Raw genomic sequence first — 26,419 nt, 5'->3', positions numbered from 1 at the left:
GCGGGGCAAGGGGACACGGGAGGAACTAATGGGGGGACATGGGGTGGGTGTGGCAGGGGGACACGGGGTGGGTGTGGCAGGGGGACATGGAGGGACATAATGGGGGGACATGGGGTGGGTGTGGCAGGGGGACATGTGGGGACATAGGGGGACATGGGGTGGGCATGGCAGGGGGACATGGAGGGACATAAAGGAAGAACATGGGGGTGGATGTGGCAGGGGCACATGAGGGGACATGGGGTGGGCATGACAGGGGGACACGAGGGGACATGGAGGGACATAATGGGGGGACATGGGGTGGGTGTGACAGGGGGACAAAGGGGGACGCCACGTGCGGACAGGGGGGGGTCACCAACACCCGTGACCCGACCCGACCCGCGCCGGAGCCAACGCGCGACCCCCCGGTGATGTCATCCCTTTGTCCCCGCCCCCTCGGTGACGCGCTCCCGAGCCGTGGCCATATAAGGGCATGAGCGCGCAGGCCACGCCCCTCCCGCGCGCTCGGGGCCGCCGCCAGGCCCCGCCCCCTTCCCGGGGGAGGGGGAGAACCGAGGGAGGGACACCGGAACGGGGAGGGGGAGGGGACGGGGACATTGCAGAGGGGACGGGGACATTGGAGAGGGGACAGGGACATCATTGGGCAGGGGACAGGAATGGCGGCCACCCGGATAGGATGGGGAGGACAGCGAGGAGATGGCGGGAAAATCCCCTTGGAGGGGAGGGGGGGGAGACACGGAAAAAATGGGGAGGGGCAGCGAGAAGATTGGGGGGGGCGGACACCCCAAGGGAGGAAGATGAGGGGGAGACGGGAAGAGGAAAACGGGGGGACAGAGCAATTCGTGTGGGGGGGGGAGGGACACGAGAAGATGGGGGGGTACCTGAAAGATGGGGGGGGGGGTACGAGGAAAATGGGGGGGTACCAGAAAAATGGGGGGGTATCAGGAAAATGGGTGGGGGTACCAGGGAGATGGGGGTACCAGGAAGATGGGTGGGGTGGGATCCATAGGGCGAGGCCGGGCAGATGCGAGTGAGGAAGGGGAAGCTGCGGCCAGAGGATGAGGAAGATGCGGCCACAGGAGAATGGGGGATCCCGCACAAGGCACGGAGAGCGGGACGAGGCGGGGAGGGGGACCCCGAGAAGATCTCGGGGGGACGCGGCAGAACCCGGGACGCCTTGGGGATCCCCCCACCCACCAACAGGAGCCAGAGCTGCTCTCACGCCTCTTTATTCCCCTCCCCGCCCATCCTTTCACCCAGGGGGTCCCTAAAGCAGCGTGGCCACCTCGAAGCGCTCGGAGCAGCACCCATGGGTGCCCACCCGCTGCCGGGCCCCCTCCCTGCGGCGCCGCGCCCCCAACCCCTCGGCCCGGGGGGTCTGGCGGCGCTCCGGGGGTCCCCCCGTCCCCAACGCCTCCGCCGACACCGAGCTCACCACCGGGGCCGAGCCGGGCTCTGCGGGGAGAGAAGCAGCGTCCGGCCCCGCCGCGGCACCCGGCGGGGCGGCCACGGGGCCCGGGGAACGGGGGGGCCGCACTCACGGTGCCGCTGCAGGTCCCGCAGAGCGATGGAGGAACCGGGCCGGGCCGGGGCCGCGCCCCGGTAAAGCTGCAGCGCCTCCAGGAGCTCCGATTCCAGCGCGAACTCCGCGTCCCACTCGTAGTTCTCGTCCACCGAGGTGTTTCTCCTGCGGGGAGGGGGTGAAGGGCACGGCCCGAGGGGGTGAGACCACCGGGGGGGGCTCCAGGGGAGACCCTCAAAAGGGAAACCCTGGGGATGGGTGTGAGACCCCGGGGATGGGCTCTAGGAGAGACACCAAAAAGTGAAACCCAACAGATGGGTGTGAAACCCCGGGGATGGGCTCTAGGAGAAACCCCAAAAGGGAAACCCTGGGGATGGGCTCTAGGGGAGACCCCAAAAAGTGAAACCCCGAGGGATGGGTGTGAGACCCCGGGGATGGGCTCTAGTGAGACCCCAAAAGGGAAACCCTGGGGATGGTCTCTAGGAGAAACCCCAAAAAGTGAAACCCTCGGGATCGGTAGGAGACACCAGGGATGGAGATCAGGGCAGACCCAGAGGGATCAGATGCCAGGGATGGGCATAAGACCCCAAGATAAATGCCAGGAGAGACCCCAAAAAGTGAAACCACGGGGGAAGGGTGTGAGACCCTGGGGATGGGCTCTAGGGGAGACCCCCAAAAGGGAAACCCCAGGGGATGGCTGTGAAACCTTGGGGATGGGTAGGAGAGGCCAGGGATAGAGATCAGGGCAGAGCATGAGGTGTCAGATGCCAGGGCAAACCCAGAGGGATCAGATGCCAGGGATGGGCATGAGACCCCAAGATAAATGCCAGGAGAGACCCCAAAAAGTGAAACCCCAAGGGATGGCTGGAGATGGATGACAGCACAGGGATGGAGGTCAAGGCAGGGGATGAAGGATCAGATGCCAGGGATGGGTATGAGACCCCAAGATGAATGCCAGGAGAGACCTCCAAGCCACAGGTGCCCCGGGATGGGTGGCATGGGAAGGTGCCAAGGTCAGATCCCAGGGATGAGCACCAGGGGCACCACCCCGAGGGATGTGGGAGCTGCCAGGGATGCTGGGGTTGAACTGGAGGGCTCTCTCAGCACAGGGACAATGGGGGTGTCCCCAGGGCACTGCAGGGCTCCAGGCAGCCAGCTGGCTCCGTGCCAGGCCCACTCATGCCAGCTGGGTGGCACAGGCCCGCAGCTGCCCCGGCACGCTGCAGGAGCCCATCCCAGTGCCCTGCCCACGGCTCACCTCTTCCCGGCGCCAGCATCCGTCCTGCCCCGTCCCTCCTCGGCTGCCGAGCCCGCGCTGTGCCAGCTGCCCCCATCCCCGACGGGAGTGCCCAGGAAGGTGCCCCCCAAGGACGGTGCCAGCGAGGGGGGCCGCAGGAAGGAGCCGCTGCCCCGGCCGCTGCTCTGGCTGGTCAGGCTGCCCCGCGGCAGCTTCTCCGGGGCTGCAGCGTCCGGCGGCCGCCCCGGGGGCTCAGTCCGGAGATGTGGGGCGGGCTGGGGGGGCGGCCAGGAGGGGGAACCGGGCAGCGAGGCCTTGGCGGGGCCCAGGGGCAGCCGGGGGGGCTCAAGGAACGCGGCGGTGGCGGCGGGAGGGGAGGTGGCGTTGGCACTTGTGTCATTGCAGTCCGGGCACAGCGTCCGCTCCGGGCGCGGGGGGCTGGCGGGGGGATCCGAGCGGGCACCGCTACCGGGGGGCGGGGGCTCCCCCGGCTCCTCCAGGGGGGGCCAGTCGCCGTCCACACACATCTCCTTGAAGAAGGGCAGGCTGAGGTACTGCAGGATGCCGCTGATGGGGCCGGGGGGCGCCGGGGGGCTGCTGGCCGGCCGGGGGGACTCCCGGGGCCGGGGGGGCTCCGGGACGGCGCTGTAAGGCAGGGTGGCGGCGGCAGAGGCCACGGGGCTCACGTCGCTGATGCTCAACGCCACGGCCTCGTCCACCACGGGGCTGCTGCTGCCGTAGCCGAAGTAGCGGCCGTGGCGGTGCCCGGAGGCTCGGGAGCCGCGGCGGGGCTGCCCCGCGGGGTGGGGGCGCAGCGAGACCCCCCTGTGCCACACGGGCTCGTCGTCTTCCTCGTCTTCCTCCTCATCCTCGTCATCCTCCTCCTCCTCCTCCTCCTGGGCGGGCAGCTGGCGGTAGGGCTGCAGTGGGTCCCGCGGAGGCTCCGCTTCCAGCTCCGGCCGCGGCTCGGTCTCCAGCACGAAGCGGCCGTCGGGGCCGCGGCAGATGCGCTCCAGCGGGACGTGCTCCCGGTGCTCGCGGTGCTCCCGGTGCTCGCGGTGCTCCCGGCCGTGGCTCTCGTAGGCGGGGTACCGGGAGCCGGCGATGCTCAGCCCCAGGCTGGTACCGGCCTTTTCACCCCACAGCAGGCTCCGGTGCAGGCTCCGGCACGGCGATGGCTGCAGCTTCAGCTTCACCGTGCTGGCGGGGCTAGCAGGGCCACGAGCATTGCTGCAGGGGAGAGGCAGCAGCTGCAGCACCGCCAGCCGGGCTGCTCCTGCATTTCCTGAGCTTTTCTCCGGCCAAAAGTGCCCGGAGGGAGAACGCCAAGGGAGCATCCCGCTCCCTAACGCCCTTGGGCAGGGCGTGGCTGTGCCCAGCTTGTCCCTGTGCCCCCAGATGGTGGCAGAGGGATGAGGAGCGCAGTGGGATGGGAACATGGCATGGCCAGGAGTGGGACAGGGATGGAGGGGAGTGTGGCACGGCCAGGAGTGGGATGAGAGGCAGCAGGATTTGGGGGAGTGGAAGTTCAAGGTGTGACATGGCAGGAGTGGGATAGGGAGGGAAGGGGATGTGGAGGGGCATGGCAAGAGAGGGACAGGGAGTGTGGCGTGGCATGGCATGGCATGGCATGGCATGGCATGGCATGGCATGGCATGGCATGGCATGGCATGGCAGGAATGTGGCATGTAGGAGCAGGACAGGAAGGGAGTGGGATGGAGGGAGCATGGCAGTGACATGGCAGGACAGGGAGGGAGTGTGACATGATGGAAACAGGACAGGGAGGGTGACATGATGGAAACAGGACAGGGAGGGTGACATGGTAGGAGCAGGACAGGGAGGGGATGGCATGATGGAAGTAGGACAGGGAGTGTGGCATGGTGGAAACAGGACAGGGAGGAAGTGTGACATGATGGAAGTAGGACAGGGAGGGTGACATGGTGGGAGCAGGACAGGGAGGGGATGGCATGGTGGGAGCAGGACAGGGAGGGGATGGCATGGTGGGAGCGGGACAGGGAGGGGATGGCATGGTGGGAGCAGGACAGGGAGGGTGCCATGGCAGTGACACGGCAGGACAAGCAGGGAGCGTGGCAATGGCGTGACTTACTGTGGAGGTGGAAGCTTCTTGCTGGGGGAGAAGACGAGTGGTGGATCTGGAAGGCCATGAGAACACAGGGGGATCACACGGCGAGCAACTCAAAAACGTGATGAGGAGGAGGAGGAGACGGCGGCACCCACACCCACTCGGTGCCCACCCAGGCTGGCCTGTCCCCTGTCCCCTGTCCCCGGTACCTTGGCGGCGCTTGCGGACGCGCGCGGCGCGGCGCCGGTTCATGATGCAGGCGGCCATGGTGCTGAAGATGACGGCCACGCTGAGGAAGCAGATGCCACCAATGACCCCTGCCAGCACCGGCTGTGGCAGCAGCTCCGGCAGCTGCGTGCGGGACGGGTACACCTCCATCCCTGCCACACACAGGGCACCCCATCAGGCAGGCACAGCTCTGCCCTGGTGTCACCAGGACCATGGGGGGCTCAGCTCTTGCCCCACCAGGGCTGATCTGTGCCCCCTGCCACACACAGGGCACCCCATCAGGATGACACAACTCCCTGGTGTCACCAGGACCATGGGAACACAGCAAGGGCTCAGCTCTTGCCCCACCAGGGCTGATCTGCCCTTTTGGGGACCTGTGCCCCCTGCCACACATAGGGCACCCCATCAGGCAGGCACAGCCCTGCCCTGGTGTCACCAGGATCAGGGGGGGCTCAGCTCTTGCCCCACCAGGGCTGATCTGTGCCCCCTGCCACACACAGGGCACCCCATCAGGATGACACAACTCCCTGGTGTCACCAGGACCATGGGAACACAGCAAGGGCTCAGCTCCTGACCCACCAGGGCTGCTCTGCCCTTTTCGGGATGTGCACCCTGCCACACACAGGGCACCCCATCAGGATGACACAACACCCTGGTGTCACCACATCATGGGGACACAGCAAAGACTCAGCTCTTGCCCCACCAGGGCTGATCTGTGCCCCCTGCCACACACAGGGCATCCCATCAGGCAGGCACAACTCCCTGGTGTCACCACATCATGGAGACACAACAAAGACTCAGCTCTTGCCCTATCAGAGCTCTCTGCCCTTGGGGGGACCTGTGCCCCCTGCCACACACAGGGCACCCCATCAGCCAGGGAAGGAGAGGGATGGAGGGGAGCATGACATGGAGAGGGAGGAGAGCGTGGCACGGCCAGGAATGGGATGAGAGGCAGCAGGATTTGGGGGAGTGAAAGCCAGAGGTGTGACATGGCAGGAGTGGGATAGGGAGGGAATGGGATGTGGAGGAACATGGCATGGCAGCCCTCCCCACGTGTCACCAGGACCATGGGGACACAGCAAAGTCTCAGCTCCTGACCCACCAGGGCAGCTCTGCCCCCTGCCCTGGGCACCATGTGAGGAGATGCTCTGGTCCCTGAGGCTGAAGCCACTCTGGCTGTCGCCCCAGCTTTAGCCTTGGGGGTCCTGCTCTTTCCGTGCCCCCAGTTTAGCAGCAGGGACAGGAGGGTGGGAGCAGCATGAAGGGGGCTCTCCTTTGGGAATTATTTGGATGTTTCCCACCTCAGGTTCCTCTCCCCACGTGGCAGCCCAGCCTCACCTGCCGTGGACACGTTCACCGTGTTGCTGGGGTCACTGATGTAGCTGCCAGCAAAGGCCACCAGTCGGAACTCATAGAAGGCGTCCTGAGGAGGACACAGAGCCGTGAACCACGCTGCCACAGCCACCACCCAGCCCTAAAACCCAGCCACACCTCACCTTGATGAGCCCTGGCACCAGCACCTGGGTGTCAGTGCCGGGGATGGAGCGCTCCAGCACCTCCCAGCCGCCCTTGTCCTGCCGCAGCTCCAGCGCGTACCCGCTCAGCGCCACCGAGGCACGGGCAGGGGGGTCCCAGCGCAGCAGGACCCCCCTCACGGTCTCGTTGGCAGTCAGAGCCCGGGGTGGCGACAGGAAGACGTGCACGGTCATGGCCGGTGGCTCCGGAGGCACTGTGGTCACTGGGAAGCCTTGGGGAGCGAGCAGAGGTTGGCACCAGGTGGGCACGGGGGGCACCGGGGGTGTTTTTTTTGGGGGGAGCTGTCCTTACCCCTGGGCACGGAGGTGACGATCTGGCTGAAGGGGCCACTGCCCAGCTTGTTCTGGGCCAGGACGCTGAACTGGTAACTGGTGTCTGGCTGCAGGTTCTCCACCAGAAGGTGCTGAGCCCCAGCTGGCACCGACAGTGACACCCAGTCGTGGTGTGCCCGCGGTGGGTACCTCACCCTGGGGACAGGAGGGACCAGTGAGAGGGAGCTGGGGTCCCTAGGGGGGCACACAGCAGGGTGGGCACTCACAGAGGGGTGTACCAGACGCTGAACCTCTGGAAGAAGCCTCCATCAAAGCCTGGCTCCCAGGAGATGTTGGCTGCCAGCAGCAGTGGGAGCACGGAGACGTTGGTGACAGCGTGGGGACTGGTACCTGGCGGGCAGCAGGGTCACACTGAGGGGCTTGGACCACCCTTGCCAGCACCCCAGGACCACCCCAGTGACAGGCAGCTCACCCAGTACGTGGACAGAGGTGGCAGTGGTGACACTGGCCACCTGGTTGGTGGCCGTGCATTCCCAGACTCCGTGCTGCTCCTTGATGAGGGGATGCAGGACGAGGCTGCTGTTGCCATCCACCTGGGCACTGCTCTTGCCCACGCTGCCCACCTGTGGGGCATGGGCATGCTGATGGGGGGCCACCACCAGGGCACGGACTGGGGCTGTGACACTGCCACGCTGGGGACAAGGGGACATGAAAAGGGGGACATGGCCCACCACCCTGGAGCTGGTTTGGAGGCCATGGGGCAGAGTTCTGTCACTGTTTTAAAGGACAGCCAAGCAAAGTGATCTCAAACCCTTCAAGAACCATGTGATGGGATTCCAGTTTGGGATGGGACCCAGTGGGGACAGGGACACAACCCCAGGAGTGATGCAGGAAAAAGGTTTGGAGGCCATGGGGCAGAGTTTTGTCACTGTTTTAAAGACAACCAAGTAAAGTGATCTCAAACTCTTCAAGAACCATGTGATGGGATTCCAGTTTGGGATGGGACCCAGTGGGGACAGGGACACAACCCCAGGAGTGATGTAGGAAAAAGGTTTGGAGGCCAGGGGCAGAGTTCTGTCACTGTTTTAAAGGACAACCAAGCAAAATGATCTCAAACCCTTCAAGAACCATGTGATGGGATTCCAGTTTGGGATGGAACCCAGTGGGGACAGGGACACAACCCCAGGAGTGATGTAGGAAAAAAGACACTGCCCCGGGAGTGATGTAAGCACAAGGACACTGCCCCAGAAATGACACCCTGGAGGCCAAAAACAACCTCTGTCCCTCGAGGGGGGCTCAGCTGACCCCCCAAACCAGCATCCCCTACCTTCACCCAGGTGATGGTGGGTGGGGGATCCCCTTGAGCCACGCAGGGAATCACCAGCTCCCGGCCCACCTCCTGGAAATATTCCTCCTTGGGCCTCACCGTGAAGGCAGGAGGGTCCTGCAAGGCAGAGGGGCAGTTTGGAGGGGCTTGGCAGGGGGGTGCAGAGCCAGGATGGGGACCCCGAGGGGCTCCTCACCTTCAGCAGGACCCGCGTGGGCCGCGACTCGCCGGCGGTGCCGTAGCTGTTGTAGGGTGTGCAGCGGTACAGCCCCAGCGCGTCGTCGTTGCCCGTGGCGATGACGATGGAGCCGTCGGCACGGACGGACCAGCCGGGGAGCTGGGAAAGGAGGAGGAGGGATTTGGGAAGGTGGGAAGGGTGGTGGGAGAGGCCATAGGAGGGATTTGGGGAGGTGGGAAGGAGCTGGGAGAGGGGAATGGGTGAGCAGGAGGGATTTGGGAAGGTGGGACGGGTGGTGGGAGAGGGGAATGGGTGAGCAGGAGGGGTTTGGGGAGGTGGGAAGGGTGGTGGGAGAGGGGAATGGGGGAATGGGGAATGGGTGAGCAGGAGGGATTTGGGAAGGTGGGAAGGAGTTGGGAGAGGGGAATGGGTGAGCAGGAGGGATTTGGGAAGGAGCTGGGAAAGGGGAATGGATAAGCAGAAGGGATTTGGGAAGAAGCTTGGAGAGGGGATTTGGTGAGCAGGAAGGATTTGGGAAGGAGCTGGGAGTGGGGAATGGGTGAGCAGGTGGGATTTGGGAAGGTGGGAAGGGTGGTGGGAGTGGGAGTGGCCGTAGGAGGGATTTGGGAAGGTGGGAAGGAGCTGAGAGTGTGGAATGGGTGAGGAGGAGGAATTTTGGAAGGTGGGAATGGGAGTGGCCGTACCTTGGCTGAGCTGGGAGAGGGGAATGGGTGAGCAGGAGGGACTTGAGAAGGAGCTGGGAGAAGGGAATGGGTGAGCCGGAGGGATTTGGGAAGGAGCTGGGAGAAGGGAATGGGTGAGCAGGAGGGATTTGGGAAGGGGGGAAGGAGCTGGGAGAGGGAGTGGCTGTATCCTGGACAGGCTGGGCTGCTGGTAGAGGGGAATGGCTGAGGAGAAGGGATTTGGGAAGGAGCTGGGAGAGGGGAATGGCTGAGGAGAAGGGATTTGGGAAGAAGCTTGGAGAGGGGAATGGCTGAGGAGAAGGGATTTGGGAAGGAGCTGGGAGAGGGGAATGGCTGAGGAGAAGGGATTTGGGAAGGAGCTGGGAGAGGGGAATGGCTGAGGAGAAGGGATTTGGGAAGGAGCTGGGAGAGGGGAATGGCTGAGCAGGAGGGATTTGGGAAGGTGGGAAGGGTGGTGGGAATGGGAGTGGCTGTACCTTGGCGGAGCTGGGAGAGGGGAATAGGTGAGCAGGAGGGATTTGGGAAGGAGCTGGGAGAAGGGAATGGATAAGCAGGAGGGATTTGGGAAGGGGGGAAGGAGCTGGGAGAGGGAAATGGGTGAGCAGGAGAGATTTGGGAAGGAGCTGGGAGAAGGGAATGGGTGAGCAGGAGGGATTTGGGAAGGGGGGAAGGAGCTGGGAGAGGGAGTGGCTGTACCCTGGACCAGCGGGGCTGCTGGGAGAGGGGAATGGCTGAGGAGAAGGGATTTGGGAAGGAGCTGGGAGAAGGGAATGGCTGAGCAGGAGGGATTTGGGAAGGAGCTGGGAGCGGCCCTACCTTGTCCAGCTCCAGCGGGCGCCCGTCCCTGGTCCATGTGACGGAGAGCAGGGGCGGGTTGGCCCTGCAGGGACAGCGGATCACGCCCCTCATGCCCTTGGGCAGGTGAGTCTCCGGCAGCATGGTGGTCACCTGCGCTGGGTCTGCGGGCACACACAGGGCTGGGGTCTCCATGGGGCACCCCTGTTCCCACCACAGCCCCCACAGCAGGGCTGCCCACGGCCTGGGGGGGCGGGAGGGGGTCTTACAGAGCACCGTGACGAAGGCTGAGGCGGAAGGTGGCTTCCAGAGCCCGTTGCTGGGGGTGCAGGTGTATTTGCCAGCGTCGTCCGGCGTCGTTCGCTGCAGCAGGAGGCTCCCGTCCACCAGGACACGGACCCGAGCCTGGAGGTGGCTGGGAAAGGATGGCACAGCAGGGAGTGGCACAGCTGGGAGTGGCACAGCTGGGAGTGGCACAGCTGCCCTGGGGTGATGGATTTGTCCCCAGCATGTCCCTGGCACTCGAGGGCACGTTTGGTGGCACAGCAGCCCCGGTGCCATCCCATACCTGAGGTGGAAGACGTTGCTGCTGCCCTGGAACCAGGTGTAGGTGAGGTTCCCTGGGTACGCCTCAGCCTGGCACGCCAAAAAGGCATCTTGGGAGATGTTGACAGTGACGTTCTGGGGTGGCACCACGATGATGGGTGGCCCTGGGGTGTGAGGCAGAGTGGCACTGAGGGCTGGGCACATGGGACAGCCCCAGCTGCTCCCAAAACCGACCATGCCATGGCTCCCCGGTGCTCCCTGGGCACCGCCTGTCCTTACCCTGCACGAGCACACGGGTGGTGTGGGTGACGGTGCCCTCCTTGCTGGAGGCGTGGCACGTGTAGGTGCCCGCGCTGGCACGCTCCACGGTGGCAATGCTCAGCGTCCCGTTGCTCACCTGCAATGGCACCGAGGGATGGCAACGTGCCCCGTGAACCGGGTGGTGCCACCACGCTGGGGATGGGCAGCAGAGCCTGGGCACACCCCACAGAGGGGGCTGTCACCCTCACCTGCACCGTGTCCCCGCTCTGGACAGGCAGGTCACTCCTCTTCCAGGTGACAACAGGCTGGGGGTTGCCCACAGCCCTGCAGGTGAGGCTCAGCGCAGCCTGGTCCCGCACCTCCACGAACGCAGGGGGGGTCTCCAGGAAGGTGGGAGGTGCTGGAAGGCAAATCCACATCCAAACCCTCACCCTCACATCTGGCTCAATCCAGTGCCAGCCGCGGGAGACACAGGCGGAGCAGCCAAGGGTGGGACGGGCCGGTACCGTTGACGGTGAGGTGGATCCAGGTGCCGTTCTGGAAGTCGGCGTCGGTGCTGTGGCGGTCGAGGAAGAGCACCCGGCACTCGTACCAGCCCTGGTCCTCGGCGCGCAGCAGGTCCAGGCGCAGCGAGGCGCCTTCCTCCAGCCGCACACGACCTGTGCCACCGGCAGCGGCTCAGGGACAGCCACGTCCTCGGGCCATCACCTTCCTGGGGCCACCAACTCCCCATGGTCACCCCTTCCTTCCCTGGGGCCACCCTTGTGCAGGTCACCCCCTCCCTGGGGCCACCCTCTCCCGGGTCACCCCTCTCCCGGGTCACCCCTCTCCCGGGTCACCACCTCCCTGGGGCCACCAACTCCCCATGGTCACGCCCTCCTCGGGTCACCCCCTCTCTGGGGCCACCCCTCTCTTGCGTCACCCCCTCTCCCGGGCCACCCTTTTGCCAGGTCACCCCATCTCCCGGGTCACCCCCTCCATGGGGCCACCCTCTCCCGGGTCACCCCCTCTCCAGGTCACCCCTCTCCCAGGTCACTACCTCCCTGGGGCCACCCCTCCCCATGGTCACCCCCTTCCTGGGACCACCCCTCTGCCAGGTCACCCCTTCCCTGGGGCCACCCCTCTCTCGGGTCACCCTTTTGCCAGGTCACCCCCTCTCCCAGGTCACCCCCTTCCTCGGGCCACCCCCTTCCTGGGGCCATTCCCTCCCCATGGTCACCCCTTCCTTCCCTGGGGCCACTCTTCTGCAGGTCACCCCCTCCCTGGGGCCACCCCCTCCCGGGTCACCCCCTCTCCAGGTCACCCCTCTCCCGGGTCAGCACCTCCCTGGGGCCACCCCTCCCCATGGTCACCCCCTCCTCGGGCCACACCCTCTCTGGGGACACCCCTCTGCAGGTCACCCCCTCCCTGGGACCACCCTCTCTCGGGTCACCCCTTCCCTGGGGCCACCCCTCTCTCGGGTCACCCTTTTTCCAGGTCACCCCGCTCTCGGGCCACCTCCTCCTTGGGGCCACCCCCTCTGGGGACACCCCTCTCTCGGGTCACCCTTTTGCCAGGTCACCCCCTCTCCCAGGTCACCCCCTTCCTGGGGCCATTCCCTCCCCATGGTCACCCCTTCCTTCCCTGGGGCCACCCTTCTCCTGGGTCACCCCCTCTCCAGGTCACCCCTCTCCCGGGTCACTACCTCCCTGGGGCCACCCCTCCCCATGGTCACCCCCTCCTCGGGCCACCCCTCTGCAGGTCACCCCCTTCCTGGGGCCACCCCTCTCTCGGGTCACCCTTTTGCCAGGTCACCCCTCTCTCGAGCCACCTCCTCCCTGGGGCCACCCCCTCTGGGGACACCCCCTTCCTGGGACCACCCTCTCCCGGGTCACCCCTTTGCCAGGTCACCTCCACTGGGGCCACCCCCTCTCGGGCCACTCCCTCCCTGGGGCCACCCCTCTCTCGGGCCACCCTTTTGCCAGGTCACCCCCTCTCCCGGGCCACCCTCTCTGGGGCCACCCCTCTGCCGGGTCACCCCCTCCCCAGGGCGCCCGCCCACGCTGCCACCGCGTGGGGCTGCCAACGGCGGTGCCAGAGGTGGCTCCCAGCGACATTCAGCACTCCACACACACACGGGTGACAACGCAGAGGAGGCGACAATGGCTCTGTCACCCTCGGCGGGGTCCCCCAGCATGGAGGGTCCACGCACTTGGAGCATCGCTTCCCCAAACCCCCTCCCACGACCCCTTTTCCCCCTTCCCGAGGATTTTCCCTGCCCCCGGCGCTCTCACCCTGCTCAGCCCCGGTCACGGTGGGGCTTCCCCAGGCCGTGGGGTCCCGGGGGGGACACGGTGACCGGGGCTCCCCCAGGCCGTGGGGTGCTCGCCCCGCGCCAGCCGCACGCCCCGCGGCCTCTTTGATGAGCAGAGGGATAAGGGCCCGCAGCGAGAGCGAGCGCAGCCCGTTAATCCCCCGGGCTATTATCAGAGCCATAATCGGCTCAGGGTGCAGTGGGCAATTGGCTCAGCCCAGGCTGGGGTGCGCGGCCAGCGGCCCCCAATGAACGCACTGGCACCCCCTGTCTGAGGCACCCCCTGTCTGGGGCACCCCTTGTGCGAGGCGCCCATTATCCTGGGCATCCCCTGTCTGGGGCACCCACCATCCTGGGCATCTCATTCCTCGGGCATTCACTGTCCTGGGCATCCCCTGTCTGGGGTACCCACCATCCTGGGCATCCCCATCTCTGGGCACAAGCCATCCTGGGCATCCCCCATCTCTGGGCATTCACCATCCTGGGCATCCCCTGTCTGGAGCACCTATTGTCCTGAGCACCGCCTGTCTAGGGCACCTCCTGTCCTGGGCATCCCCTGTCCGAGGCATCCATCATCCTGGGCATCCCCTTCTCTGGGCGCTCACCATCCTGGGCATCCCCTGTCTGGGGTACCCACCATCCTGAGCATACTCATCTCTGGACACCCATCATCCTGGGCATCCCTTTCTCTGAGCACCCATTGTCCTGAGCATCCCCTGTCTAGGGCACCTCCTGTCCTGGGCATTCCCTGTCTGGGGCACCCATCATCCAGGGCATCCCCATCTCTGGGCGCTCACCATCCTGGGCATTCCCTGTCTGGGGCACCCACCATCCTGGGCATCCCCTGTCTGGATCACCCACCATCTTGGGCATCCCCCATCTCTAGGCATTCACCATCTCGGGCATCCCCATCTCTGGGCACTCACCATCCCAGGCATTCCCCATCTCTGGGCACAAACCATCCTGGGCATCCCATTCCTCGGGCATTCACTGTCCTGGGCATCCCCTGTCCGAGGCATCCATCATCCTGGGCATCCCCTGTCCAAGGCACCCATCATCCTGGGCATCCCCTTCTCTGGGCGCTCACCATCCTGGGCATCCCCTGTCCAAGGCACCCATCATCCTGGGCATCCCCTTCTCTGGGCGCTCACCATCCTGGGCATCCCCTGTCTGGGGTACCCACCATCCTGGGCATCCCCTGTCTGGGCACAAACCATCCTGGGCATCCCCTTCCCTGGGCATCCACTGTCCGGAGCACCCCCTTCCATGGGCATCCATCCTTCCCCGCCACCCCGGCACCCCTTGCCTTGGCACTGCCACCCCGGGCACCCCCGGGCCATGCCAGGTGACCTCGCTCCCATGACACCACGGCGGGGACACGGCACAGGCAGCACCGGAGCAGCCCACGATGCTCCATCAGCATCCCAGGAGCTGCCGCTTCCCGAGGGGTTCCCGACACGGGAAGCTTTGGGGAGCCCCCGCTGGCGGCTCCACCCGGTGTCACAGACGGTGCCCACGATGTGCCCGAGGCACCGGAGCCCCGGCTGGCACCGCTATTGGGATTCCGTGTCCCGCCAGACGAGCCTGGCAAGGATGATGAGGATGAGGAGGAGTGGCAGGAGCCGGGCAGGCGGGTTTGGGCACCGAGATCCGCCCTGAGCCGTGCCCAAACCCCGCACACAAACACGTGCAAACCTTTTCCCGCAGCGCCCAGAGCTGTCTCCCACCCCTGTGCCTTCACCCCACAGCTGTGGGGACGAGGGGTCCGCCAGCCTTCACCCCACATCTGGCTCCCACGCCTGGCCCTGGGAATTGGGACAGCTCTGGGAAGCTCTGGGAAGCTCTGGGAAGCTTTGGGAAGCTCTGGGAAGCTTTGGGAAGCTCTCAGAAGCTCTGGGAAGCTCTGGGAAGTTCTCAGAAGCTTTGGGAAGCTCTGGGAGGCTTTGGGAAGCTCTGGGAAGCTCTCAGAAGCTCTGGGAAGCTTTGGGAAGCTCTGGGAAGCTCTCAGAAGCTTTGGGAAGCTCTGGGAAGCCCCAGCAGCTGCCAGCCCCCAGCCCCAGGCGCGGCGGGAGCAGCCGGCTCCCGAACAAAGGTCCCTTTGGAAGGGATCAGAGCGCTCTGGGGACGCCCCTGAGCCTCCCCCTAATCCCCCTGTGCCGGCCCCAGCCCCCTCCTCCTCCTCCACCGCCCTGCAAAAACAAAACCCTGTGGCCCGGCATCCCCCCGCGCCTGGCAACCGACATTCAGAGGGACACAAAGGACATGGGGGGGGGGACACAAAGGGGGCTGCGGGCCCCGCCACGCGGCCAGAGCCAGCCCAGAGACCCCCGACCCTCTTCTAGGGCAGGGGACAGTGGCCCGTGTCACCGTGGGTGGCGGTGGCACGCAGGGGAGAGCCCGACCCCATTCCACTACAGAAGGAGCTGCACCCACCCTGTCCCCGGGACCCCCTCCCCGATGTCCCCAGGAGTGACACTGGTGACAGCAGCGGTGACACCTGATCTGATCCACCTGGCAAGCGGCGGAGAGAAGGGGCTGGCATCGCCCTGCACCCACCTCCCCTGCCCTTCCCGGCCGATGGAAAACAAGAAGAAGCCACGGCCCCGCTGCCATGGCGACGGCCGCCAGCCCCCCCTGCCCACCCACCCAGCTCGCCCTCATTCCAGCCTCCAGCCCCTTCCCCCAGCGCTGATCCCAATCTGCTCCCGCAGCCCTCGGCGGCACGGGGGAGGGCACTGCCAGCCCCTTCCTGGGTAACCGGAGCCGCGGCAGCCCCGGGGCCCCTGGGCGCTCAGGTAACAGGAGCCCGGCACCGGCAGAGCAGGTGCCTTGTCCTGCCCGGGGCGTTCCTTGTCACCGCTGCTCCCCAAAGCCAAGGCGGAGCTGCTGAAAGCATCCCCCAAAATCTGCGCCCATGTGGGTGTCCCAGCCGAGGGGATTTTTAGGGAAGGGATAATTTTGGCAGCAGGGTTTGGGTTGTGATCCGGGCACGATCCAACCCCCCGAGGAAGGGTCGGAGCACGGATTTTGGCACAGAAAGTCGGGGTTTTTGGGCTGCCATCCCTCCCCATGCCCAGGGGACACTCTTGTGGTTTTCCCCTCGTGCTCTCAGGGATCGTCTCGCTGGGATTCCTCTGGCTCTGCCACCGCTCACTTTAAATACCCGCTAAAGCAGCGAATATCCCCCTCCCACGCCCAGCCCGTCCCCGGCCCAGCTTTGCTCCAATTAGCAGCTCCCCCGAAATCCCCTCCCCAGCCTCAACCTTCAGGCGACCCGCACGGGCCGGGGCAGCGCCCGCAGCCCCCGGGGCACCCCGGTGGCACCGGGAGGGCTCGGCCGTGCCACCGTGCGAGAGATGCCCACGGGGGTGGGTTTGGTTTGGTTTGGTTTGGTTTGGGGGGGTTTCCCCAAGATTTCACCCTCTGGATCTGCATCCCCTCTGCCACCCCAATCCCTGCTGCCATCCCTGGGCATGGGGATTGGCACTCACCCGCTGCAGGGACCCCCCCGAGCCCCCCACTTCTTCAGGAGTGGGTTTAAGGTGGTCCAACACCAGCAGCAGCCGGTTTGACCGAATCACAGCCAGTAGAGACACCGGACAGCCCACGGGGGTCCCGGGAACCCCCCGCCCGCCCCGTCCCCGCCACTCACCCGCGTACTCGGGGTCCACGCGCGGCGAGTAGAGCCCGAACTTGATGAAGATGGGGAGGACGAAGCCGAAGCGAACCCACTCGATCACGTAGAGCGGCGGACGCGCCTCGTGTGCGCCCAGGAGCCCGCAGCCCAGCACCGCGCTGCCCCCGACGCGCCCCACCACGGCCCGGGGCTCGCTCCGGCCGCTGCCTGCGGGACCGGCACCGGGATGAAGCGGGACACACCGGGATGAACCGGGATAAACCGGGATGGGGGCGGGACGGCATAGGACACACCGGGACACAGCGGGACCCTTCCCCTGCTCACGGAAACTCCCACCCCCGCCTCTCCGGGACCAACCAAACCAATCCCACCGGGACACACCGGGACACACCGGGACCTTCCTCCCGCCCCCGCTGTCCCCAGCTGTCCCCCGCCTCCTCCCGCTTTCCCGGAACCCGGCACTTGACGGACCGGTCCCGTCGGGACACACCGGGACATACCGGAACACACCGGGACCCTTTCCCCGCCCCCGATCCCCGTGGCCCGGTACCGGCCAGACCGGCCCCGCCGCCTCCCCCCCGCCGCTTCCCGGGACGGCCCCTCACCCCCGGCTCCGGCGAGCAGGCTGAGGACGGCGGCGCGCAGCCACCACCGCATAGCCCAGGCCCCCCCTGCGGCGGCTCCCGCGGCGTCACCGGGGCCCGCGGACCGGCGGGCTCGGCCGGGCAGCCCCGGGGGCACCGGCCCCGGGCGGGGGGCGCGGGGGGCTCCGCGTCCCGCCGCTCCTCATGCCCGGCCGGCCGCGCTCGGCTGCGTTCGGCTCTTCCCGCCTGCTTTCGGCTCTTTCCGGCTCGGTTCGGGTCCGTCCGGGTCCGCTCGGCTCCGGCCGCCGCCGCCGGGCGGCCGCAAACAAACCCGCGACGGCGGGAGGGGCCGCCCAGGCCACGCCCCCCGCCGCCCGTTGCCGCGGCGACAGCCAATCAGGAGACGCCGCTGAGCGCTTCTGGAGGCGGCCAATGGCGGAGCGAGGCAGCGGGGAGCGAGGGATGCTGGGAAATGTAGTACCCTGAGAGGGGAAGGGGGACCGGGGGGCGTGTGGGGTGACACGGAGGGGGATATGGGGGGGAAAGCGAGGGGGACATGGGGGGACACATGGGGGATCACGGGTGGGACCGGGGAAAGCACAGGGGGCTAAAGGAGGGGCACTTAGAGGGAGGACACGAGTGGGACACATGGGTGGGACAGAGGGTGGGACACGAGGGGTCATGAAGAGTACACCGGGGTGACACATGGGTGGGACACACGTGGGACATAGAGTGGGACACGAGGGGTCATGAATAGGACACAGGGGCGACACACGGGTGGGACACACAGGTGGGACCATGGAGGGGACACACATGGGATATGAGTGGGACAGACGGGCAGGACACGCAGGGAAAACACTCCTGGGACAGAGGTGGGACCAGGGGACACAGGTAGGACAGAGGGGTGGGACTGTGGTGGGTCAAAGAGGGGACACATAGGTGGGACATGGATAGGACACATGGATGGGACACAGACAGGACGCGTGGGTGGGGTTTGGGTGGGACACAGGGACAGGCGGTGGCACTGAGGGCTGTGACAAGCAAGCCCAGCCCTGTGTCCCCTCTGTGTGTCCCTCTGTCCCAGCGCTCCCTGCTCACCCTTCCCATCCCATCTCCCGCTCCTAATCCCACCCTAAATGTGTCCCCACACGGTGCCATGTCCCCATCCCGCGGGCTGAGCCGGAGCTGGGCCACTCGCCAGCCTGGGGGGGGATGGACAGGAGGGGACACAGAGGGGACATCCTGGCTGTGTCCCCGGCTCAGAGCCAGCATCGAGGGACCAGCAAACCCCGCACGTGTGACACCGGCCCGGCCACATGGGCACCCCAGGAGTGACACAGGGGCGATGCCCCCCCAGCCCAGCCCTCCTTGGAGGGGGTGGGGGGTCCTTGGAGCCCCCCCTGGCCCGGCCTGGCCCCCTGAGCCCGGGGGACTCTGAGGACAGTGTGGAGTCAGCGGGGTTAAGGGCAATAATTCTGCTGTAAGCAGCTTTGGGCCGCTCCGGCCCATGTGAGCTTAGGCTGGACATCGCTGTCCGGCACTGTCACCGTGGCCACGGCGTCCCCATCACGGCCACATTGTCCCCATCGTGTCCCCATTGTCCCTGTGCTGGTCCCCATTCAGGGATGGGCACCCCAAACTGGCTGTGCCCTGGATATGTGCCCCCCATGTGAGCTTAGGCTGGACATCGCTGTCCGGCACTGCCACCACAGCCACGGTGTCCCCATCACGGCCACATTGTCCCCATGGTGTCCCCATTGTCCCCATGCTGGTCCCCATTCAGGGATGGGCACCCCAAACTGGCTGTGCCCTGGGTATGTGAGCTTAGGCTGGACATCGCTGTCCGGCACTGCCACCGTGGCCATGGCGTCCCCATCACGGCCACATTGTCCCCATCATGTCCCCATTGTCCCCGTGCTGGTCCCCATGCAGGGATGGGCACCCCAAACTGGCTGTGCCCTGGGTATGTGCCCCCCATACATGTGGCCTTGCTGTGGCATCATCCTGGGGACATTGGTGTCCCCAAAACCCCACCATGGGCCACCAGGGCCAGCTGGGTGGCCCCAGAGTTTTGGAGTGACCCCACAAAATCTGGGCCTTCCCCTTCCCAATTCTGGGCACATCTGGGCAGGGCACAGCTGGATTGCCAGCAGTCACCATGCCAATGTCACCACCCCAGTGTCACCACCCTGGCACCTTGTCCCCAAAGCAGAATGGTGACATTGTGACAATCCAAAGGAACTTTTGGGGACTGTGGAGCTGCTGGTTGAGGCGCTGGCCCCCGTTGTGCCTGCGCCATGTGCCACCCGCCCGGAAACGGGGACGGTGACACTGCTTCCAACCAGGATTTAAATGCCACCAAGGTTAGGAGCAGCTGAGAAGAGATTTCCAGGATTGGATTTTTGGATGGAGATGCCTCAATTCCGGCTAAGCTACACTTTAAGCACCAACGTCCTGGCTCGGCCCCCGGGCGCTGACATGCTCGTCACCCTCCACGTGGCATCGGGGCACTGGCGGGTGACAGCGCTGGGGGGGCTGCTCGTGGGCCCTGAAGGACCCCAGAGACAGAGGCACCCCAGAGCTGGGATCCCATGGGACCCCAAAAACAGCACCCTGAGGGACCCCAGAGCCAGGACCCAGAGCCAGGATCCAGATCTAAGACCCCAAAGCCAAGGCCCCAAAATGAGGAGTCCAAAGCCAGAACCGAAAGCCAGGACCCAGTTTTGGGACCCCAAAGCCAGAACCCAGAGCCAGGACCCAGATTTGGGACCCCAAAGCCAGAACCCAGAGCCAGGACCCAGATTTGGGACCCCAAAGTCAGAAGTCAGAGCCAGGACCCAGATCTAAGACCCCAAAGCCAAAACCCCAAAGCCAGAACCCAGAGCCAGCACCCAAATCTAAGACCCCAAAGCCAAGGCCCCAAAATGAGGACTCCAAACCAGAACTCAGAGCCAGGACTCAGAGCTGGGACCCCCAAGCCAGGACTCCAAAGCCAGAACCCAGAGCCAGGACCCAGATTTGGGACCCCAGCCAGCTTGGGACCGTGACTGACCCCAAATTCAGGGCCCTGAGGGAGCTCAAACCCAGGATCCAGAACCAGAACCCTGAGGAACCCCAAACCCAGCACCCCAGAGCCAGGACCCCAAAAGACCCCAGAGCCAGGACCCCAAACAACTCCAGAATTGGGACCCTGAATGACCCCAAACCCAGGGCCCTGAGGGAGCTCAAAGCCAGAATTCAGAACCAGAACCCTGAGGAACCCCAAACCCAGGATCCAGAGCCAGGACCCCAAAAGACCCCAGAGCCAGGATCCCGAACAACCCCAGAATTGGGGCCCTGAATGACCCCAAACCCAGGGCCCTAAGGGAGATCAAACCCAGAATCCAGAACCAGAACCCTGAGGAACCCCAAACCCAGGATCCAGAGCCAGGAGCCAAGATCTGGGAACCCAAGGAACCCCAGAACCAGGATCCTGAACAACCCCAGAATTGGGACCCTAAATGATCCCAAATTCAGGGCCCTGAGGGAGCTCAAAGCCAGAATTCAGAACCAGAACCCTGAGGAACCCCAAAGCCAGGATCCAGATCCAGGAGCCAAGAGTTGGGAACCCAAGGAACCCCAGAGCCAGGACCCCAAACAACCTGAGAATTGGGACCCTGAACGATCCCAAACCCAGGGCCCTGAGGGAGCTCAAAGCCAGAATTCAGAACCAGAACCCTGAGGAACCCCAAACCCAGGATCCCAGAGCCAGGACCCCAAAAGACCCCAGAGCCAGGATCCTGAACAATCCCAGAATTGGGACCTTGAATGACCCCAAACCCAGGGCCCTGAGGGAGCTCAAACCCAGGATCCAGACCCCGAACCCTGAGGAACCCCAAACCCTGAGGAACCCCAAACCCAGAGCCAGGGCCCAAATCCCAGGGTGCAGCTGCCAACCAAGCCAGGTCTGGGGGTGCCCAGCAGAGCATCCCCCCAGCGTGTACCCCAAAACCACACCTGGAGAGAAGCCACAGGCCAGTCCTTTAATGCAGGAGGTGACAGACAGGGCTGGGCACGCCTGGCACCTCAGGGCGCCCAATCCCACGGATGCCATCCATGAGCTCAGCTCTCCTTGCCAGCGCTGTGGAGGGGAAAAAGCCACCAGTGAGCGAGGACTGGGGACATTTGGGAGCCACAGCTGGAGGAGGGAACCCCCCAGGAGGGTGGCACCTACCCCAGGCACTGGCAGAAGCGGAGCACGGCCTGTTCCTGCTCTGAGGTCTCGATGGAGCCAGGCCGGAGGCGCCGGATCTCACGGATGGCATCACCCCCTGCCAGGTGCTGCTCCTTGCACAGGTAACAGGCCAGCAGCGTGCCAGTCCTGCCATGGCCCAGCATGCAGTGCACTGCCACGGCCTGGGCACAGGGACACAGCTGTGGGTGGCACTGCTGGATGCCCACGTGCCCCTCTGAGTGGCAGGTGATGCCCATTTTGGCGCTGCCCACATGGGGTTTCTGCCTGGTGTCACCTTCTGTCACCCCCTCCCCTCATCTTCTTAGGTGTCCCTTCTTGAAGTGACAACTCCCTGAGACATCACAGCCACCAGGTGTCACAGCCCTACCACAGGTGTGTGTTCCCCTCCAGGTGTCACCCTCCCAAAGTGTCATTCCTGAAGGAGTGACCATCTCCCAAGGTGTCATTCCTCAAGTGGTGTCACCTCCCAAGGTGTCACCCTCCCAAGGTGTCACCCTCCCAAGGTGTCATTCCTGAAGGAGTGTCCATCCCCCAAGGTGTCACCCTCCCAAGGTGTCACTCTCTGAAGGTGTCACCTCCCAAGGTGTCATTCCTCAAGTGGTGTCACCTCCCAAGGTGTCACCCTCCCAAGGTGTCATTCCTGAAGGAGTGTCCATCCCCCAAGGTGTCACCCTCCCAAGGTGTCACTCTCTGAAGGTGTCACCTCCCAAGGTGTCATTCCTCAAGTGGCGTCCATCCCCCAAGGTGTCACCCCTTCCAAAGTGTCCCCCACCACCAAGGTGCCATCTTTCCAAACATCCCTCCTCAAGTTGTCCCTCCTCCCTGAGGTGTCACCCTGCTGAGGTCCCCCCTCCAGCCCTCAAGGTGTTCCCCACACTGACGTGCCACCTCCTCAAGGTGTCCCCCCAGATGTCTTCCCTAGTGTCCCCTCCCCTGGTGTCTCTCCTGGTGTCTTCCCCACTAGTGTCACCACCCCAATTGTCCCCTCCACTCTCCCCCAGCTGCCCCACCAGTGTCTTCCCCCAGCTGTCCCCTCGCTGTCCCCTCCCCCGGGTGTCCCCGGCCATACCTCCCCGCGGCCATTGGCCTCCTCCACGATCTGCAGGAAGCTCTGGATCTGCTCGGGGCTCGGCGGGGTGAAGTCGGCGATGCGGAGCCGGTGCAGCTGGATTTGGGGACAGCAGCCGTGGTGCGGCGGGGCCCGCTCCGTCAGGGACACCAGGTGTCGCACGCCGCGCTCCCGCAGGTACCGGTAATGCCCCGGTTCCCGCGGCATCGCCAGCCCCGCCAGCCGCCCCTCGACCACCCACGAGAAATTGGGGGGCTCCAATGCACCCATGGCCTGTGGGGGGGGGGACAGGGGACACTGCTGCTCTGGGGACCCTCAGAGCCCCCAGGTCAGGACCCCTGGAACCCCCATTTCGGATATGGGACCCCCAGCTCAGGCCCCCAAGACCCCTCAACACCATCCTCCCTCCACGCCTCCAGAAGCCCCAATACCACCCCCCAAAACCCCCTGGCCAAGACCCTTGGGAACCCTAAATAAAGTCCCCAGACCCCCAGCTCAGACCCAGCCCATCAGGACCCCCAGTTCCCCAAAACCAAACCCCTGGAGAACCTGGCCAGATACCCAGGACCCCCAGGTCAAGACCCCCAGATTCCCCAGTTCAGACCCCCTATATCAAAACCCCTAAAACCACACCCTGGAGAATGTGGCCAGGGTACCCCAAAGTCTCCTGGACCCCCTTGTGAGGACTCCTGGGGCCACCAAATGAAGCCCCCAGACCCCTCAATTGAGGCCTCCCATGTCAAGAACCCCTGGGACCCCAAAACCACACCCTGGAGAACATGACCAGGGTACCCCAAACTCTCCTGTACCCCCTGGCCAGAACTCTCAAATAAGCCCCAAATTCAGGCCCCTCAATTGACACCCCTCATGTCAGGACGTCTGGACCCCCCAAACCCCACTCTGGAGAACATGACCAGGGTACCCCGAACTCCCCTGCACCCCAAATCCCAAATTCAGACCCCTCAATCGACACCCCCCATGTCAGGACCCTCACACCCATCCTCCTCAGCAGAGTTTAACCGGGTGCTCCAATTCAGACCCCCCCTACCCCATCAGCCCCCCGGGACCCCCGTTCAGCGCCCCGGGCCCAGCTCGGGGTTCCCCCCGTCCCCACAGGCCGCAGCTTCGGGGCCCCTCCGCGGGTCTCGCTCCGTTCCCGCCGCCCCGGTGTCCCCCCGGCCCCGCCATACCGGGGAGGCCGCGCGGGGCGGAGCGAGAACGGGCCGGGCCCGGGCTGAGGCGGAGCTGAGGCGGAGCGGGGCCGGGTTTGGGCCGGGGCTGAGGCGGAGCCAGGCCCGGGATGTGGCGGAGTTGAGGCGGAGTTGAGGCGGAACTGGGCCGGAGCTGAGGGGAGCGGGGCCGGAGCCGAGGGGGTCTGGGGCCGGAGCTGGGTCCGAACTGAGGGGGAGCGAGGCCGGAGCTGGATCCGAGCTGAGGGGAGCGGAGCTGGAGCTGAGGGGAGGGGGGCCGGAGCTGAGAGGAGCTGGGTCTGAGCTGAGGGGGAGCGGGGCCGGAGCTGGGTCCGAGCTGAGGGGACCGGGCCCGGAGCTGGGTCCGAGCTGAGGCGGAGCGGGCCCGGAGCTGGGTCCGAGCTGAGGGGACCGGGCCCGGAGCTGGGTCCGAGCTGAGGGGGAGCGGGACCGGAGTTGGGTCCGAGCTGAGGCGGAGCGGGGCCCGAGCTGAGGGGACCGGGGCCGGAGCTGGGTATGAACTGAGGCGGAGCTGGGCCAGAGCTGAGGGGACTGGGGCCGGAGCTGAGGCGGAGCTGGGCCGGGAAGAAGCCGCAGCGAGCGACGGAGGTGGCGCGGCGGTGACACAGGGGACAATGGGGACGCGGGGGAGGTCGGGTGGGTGTCGGGGTGACAATGGGGAGACCCGCAGCTGCGGGGCCGCGCCGGGACACGGGGCTGTGGGACACGGGGCTGAACCTCCGGGACAGCGAGCTGGAACCCGCCGGGACAGGGGTCTGCAGGGGTGGAGGGGATGCAGGAATGGGGGGCTGAATCCCCCAGGACAAGGGGCTGAGCCCCCCAGGACACGGGATTGCCACCCCGGAGCTCTGGGACTGACTCTCAGGAGCTCCAGGACTGAGCACCTCAGGACTCAAGGCTGGATCCTCCAGATATGTGTGGGACATGGGGCTGTAGGGCTGAATCCCCGGGATACAGAGCTGGACCCTTGGAGCTCCAGGACTGAACCCCCTGAGGGCTCCAGAACTGCACCCCCAGAGCTCTGGGTCTGAATCCCCCAGGGACATGGGGCTGAATGCCCCCAAGAGCTCCAGAGCTGCACCCCCAGAGCTCTGGGACTGAATCCCCCAGAGTGTGGGACTGTGCCCCACCAGGACATGGCGCTGAAATCCCCGGGGACATGGGACTCATCCCTCCAAGAGCTCCAGAACTGCACCCCCAGAGCTCTGGGACTGAATCCCTCAGGACATGGGGCTGAATCCCTCCAAGAGCTCCAGAACTGCACCCCCAGAGCTCTGGGACTGAATCCCTCAGGATATGGGGCTGTGCCCCACCAGTATATGGGACTGAACCCCCCAGGGATACGGGGCTGAACCCCCCAAGGGCTCCAGAACTGCACCCCCAGAGCTTTGCCTTGGGGGGCCTCAACCCACTCCCCCACCCCTAAAAACCACCAGAACCCTAAAAACACATTTCTCCATTTATGCAATGTTGGGTGGCTTTTGGGGAGGGGGGTTACACAGCAGGGATTGGGGACAGCCCCCCACAACCTCAGGGCTTCAGGTACACCTCTCCCACGATCTTGTAGGGGAAATTGTTCCAGCCAAAAAGGGGGGTTTGGCCAGGTGTGTTGTACATGGCCGACACCACCTCCGTGGTGGAGACCCCCACGTCCCACATGTACACGGATGAAATCTCCCCCACAAAGGACTGCTTGGCATCAAAACCACCCCCAAAGCTGTCCTGGTCCTGCCCCAGCACGATGGATGCTGGCACTCCCACCGTGTATCCCTTCTGCAGCCCCTTCCTGGGCCAGGGCTTCCCGTTGAGCCAGAAGCTCACGATGCCCGTGGAGGATTCCCAGCTGACGCAGACGTGCTCGACCTCCCCGAGGTTTTCAGGCACCCTGAAGGACAAGAACTCGTTGCCCACGTTGAAGTCGTACTGGCCAGGTTTGGGCTTGAAGAGCAGGATCTCGTTGTCCTGGCCTTTGGTGGCGTAGGAGAAGAGGCTGTAGGGCCGGCTGAGGTCGGTGTAGGATTTGAGGCACACGGTGAGGTTGTTCAGGGGTTTCTCCAGCGTTGCTGTCACCTGCACGTGGGCGCTTTGGGACTCTTGGGGGAACACGAACACCGAGCTGCCCAGGTCTGCGGGAGGTGACATCGACAGAGGTGACATCCAGCGCCCGGGGTGGGTGCCACCACCACCAGCTGTGGCACAGGGTGTCGAGTGTCGAGTCCCTGCCACCCCCATTTCTGTCCTCAGGGTGCCATCGTGCCCCCCTGTGCCCTGCACGTTCCTCCCTTGCAGAGCTCGGGGTGCCCCTGTGGGTTCCCCCATGCCCCCTTTGCCCCCACCCTGCACCCTTGGGAGCACTCAGGGTGCCCCACTGCCTCCACAACCTCCCCTGCATGTCCCCATGCCCCCCACCACTACCTTGTGGGGCCGTGGGACCGAAGAGCGCGGTGAGGATGAGGAGGCAGAGCCACAGCGGCTCCATGGCACCGCTGAACCCGGCCACTGTCACCACCATGGGAAAGGGGGGACCTCAGAGCCGCTCCAAGGAGTGACAGTGACTGGTGGTGACACTGACCTTTGTCCCCAAGCCCCAGGACTGTTGGGAAATGGCGTGTGAGCGTGGCGGGGACTGGCTTTGGGGACAATCCCCCTGTCCCCAAGGGAGGGGCCTTCCCATTCCTGACTCCACGTGGGGCTGGGCAGCGCTG

The 26,419-nt window shown here is 65.3% G+C and overlaps 3 protein-coding genes across 7 annotated transcripts; all 3 read right to left on the bottom strand.

Moving 5' to 3' along the window:
- Window positions 1-985: 985 nt before the first annotated feature.
- IGSF9 (immunoglobulin superfamily member 9) lies at window positions 986-17,576 on the bottom strand. The gene is made up of 20 exons (XM_074529327.1): window positions 17,222-17,576; window positions 16,632-16,823; window positions 11,193-11,345; window positions 10,935-11,086; window positions 10,705-10,822; window positions 10,448-10,589; window positions 10,149-10,294; window positions 9,901-10,043; window positions 8,399-8,539; window positions 8,203-8,319; window positions 7,348-7,498; window positions 7,142-7,265; window positions 6,895-7,070; window positions 6,564-6,814; window positions 6,406-6,490; window positions 5,049-5,219; window positions 4,864-4,909; window positions 2,778-3,986; window positions 1,539-1,684; window positions 986-1,452 (listed from the first exon to the last, which is right to left on the bottom strand). Exons 1-20 carry the CDS (start codon window positions 17,271-17,273, stop codon window positions 1,265-1,267), a joined length of 3,903 nt encoding a protein of 1,300 aa, XP_074385428.1. The 5' UTR covers window positions 17,274-17,576; the 3' UTR covers window positions 986-1,264.
- Window positions 17,577-21,208: 3,632 nt separating this feature from the next.
- On the bottom strand, window positions 21,209-23,849 carry DUSP23 (dual specificity phosphatase 23). Of its 5 annotated transcripts, none has more exons than XM_074529330.1 (4): window positions 23,694-23,849; window positions 22,504-22,776; window positions 21,414-21,613; window positions 21,209-21,320 (listed from the first exon to the last, which is right to left on the bottom strand). In XM_074529330.1, the coding sequence occupies exons 2-4, from the start codon at window positions 22,771-22,773 to the stop codon at window positions 21,302-21,304; spliced, it is 489 nt and encodes a 162-aa protein (XP_074385431.1). In that variant the 5' UTR covers window positions 22,774-22,776; window positions 23,694-23,849; the 3' UTR covers window positions 21,209-21,301. The 5 variants fall into 5 exon arrangements, with proteins under 5 accessions (XP_074385431.1, XP_074385429.1, XP_074385430.1 ...); XM_074529328.1 differs by having other exon boundaries at window positions 23,618-23,715; XM_074529329.1 differs by having other exon boundaries at window positions 21,414-21,595; window positions 23,618-23,706.
- Window positions 23,850-25,161: 1,312 nt separating this feature from the next.
- LOC141725540 (mucosal pentraxin-like) lies at window positions 25,162-26,268 on the bottom strand. The gene is made up of 2 exons (XM_074529388.1): window positions 26,130-26,268; window positions 25,162-25,840 (listed from the first exon to the last, which is right to left on the bottom strand). The coding sequence occupies exons 1-2, from the start codon at window positions 26,224-26,226 to the stop codon at window positions 25,245-25,247; spliced, it is 693 nt and encodes a 230-aa protein (XP_074385489.1). The 5' UTR covers window positions 26,227-26,268; the 3' UTR covers window positions 25,162-25,244.
- Between the last annotated feature and the right edge of the window lie 151 nt (window positions 26,269-26,419).

Source organism: Zonotrichia albicollis, chromosome 30, assembly GCF_047830755.1.
Source record: "Zonotrichia albicollis isolate bZonAlb1 chromosome 30, bZonAlb1.hap1, whole genome shotgun sequence".
NCBI classification, from domain to species: domain Eukaryota; kingdom Metazoa; phylum Chordata; class Aves; order Passeriformes; family Passerellidae; genus Zonotrichia; species Zonotrichia albicollis.
This window is presented reverse-complemented; position numbering and strand designations above follow the sequence as displayed.

Coding starts and splice junctions, on each gene's coding strand:
- IGSF9 (XM_074529327.1), bottom strand. CDS start 17,273: ATGCGGTGGTGGCTGCGCGCCGCCGTCCTCAGCCTGCTCGCCGGAGCC. Junction 6,491..6,563: donor TGGTGCCAGGGCTCATCAAG/GTGAGGTGTGGC, acceptor TGTCCTCCTCAG/GACGCCTTCTATGAGTTCCG. Junction 1,685..2,777: donor GATGCTGGCGCCGGGAAGAG/GTGAGCCGTGGG, acceptor CCCTCCCCGCAG/GAGAAACACCTCGGTGGACG.
- DUSP23 (XM_074529330.1), bottom strand. CDS start 22,773: ATGGGTGCATTGGAGCCCCCCAATTTCTCGTGGGTGGTCGAGGGGCGG. Junction 21,614..22,503: donor AGGCCAATGGCCGCGGGGAG/GTATGGCCGGGG, acceptor TGCCACCCACAG/CTGTGTCCCTGTGCCCAGGC.
- LOC141725540 (XM_074529388.1), bottom strand. CDS start 26,226: ATGGTGGTGACAGTGGCCGGGTTCAGCGGTGCCATGGAGCCGCTGTGG. Junction 25,841..26,129: donor CGGTCCCACGGCCCCACAAG/GTAGTGGTGGGG, acceptor CACCTCCCGCAG/ACCTGGGCAGCTCGGTGTTC.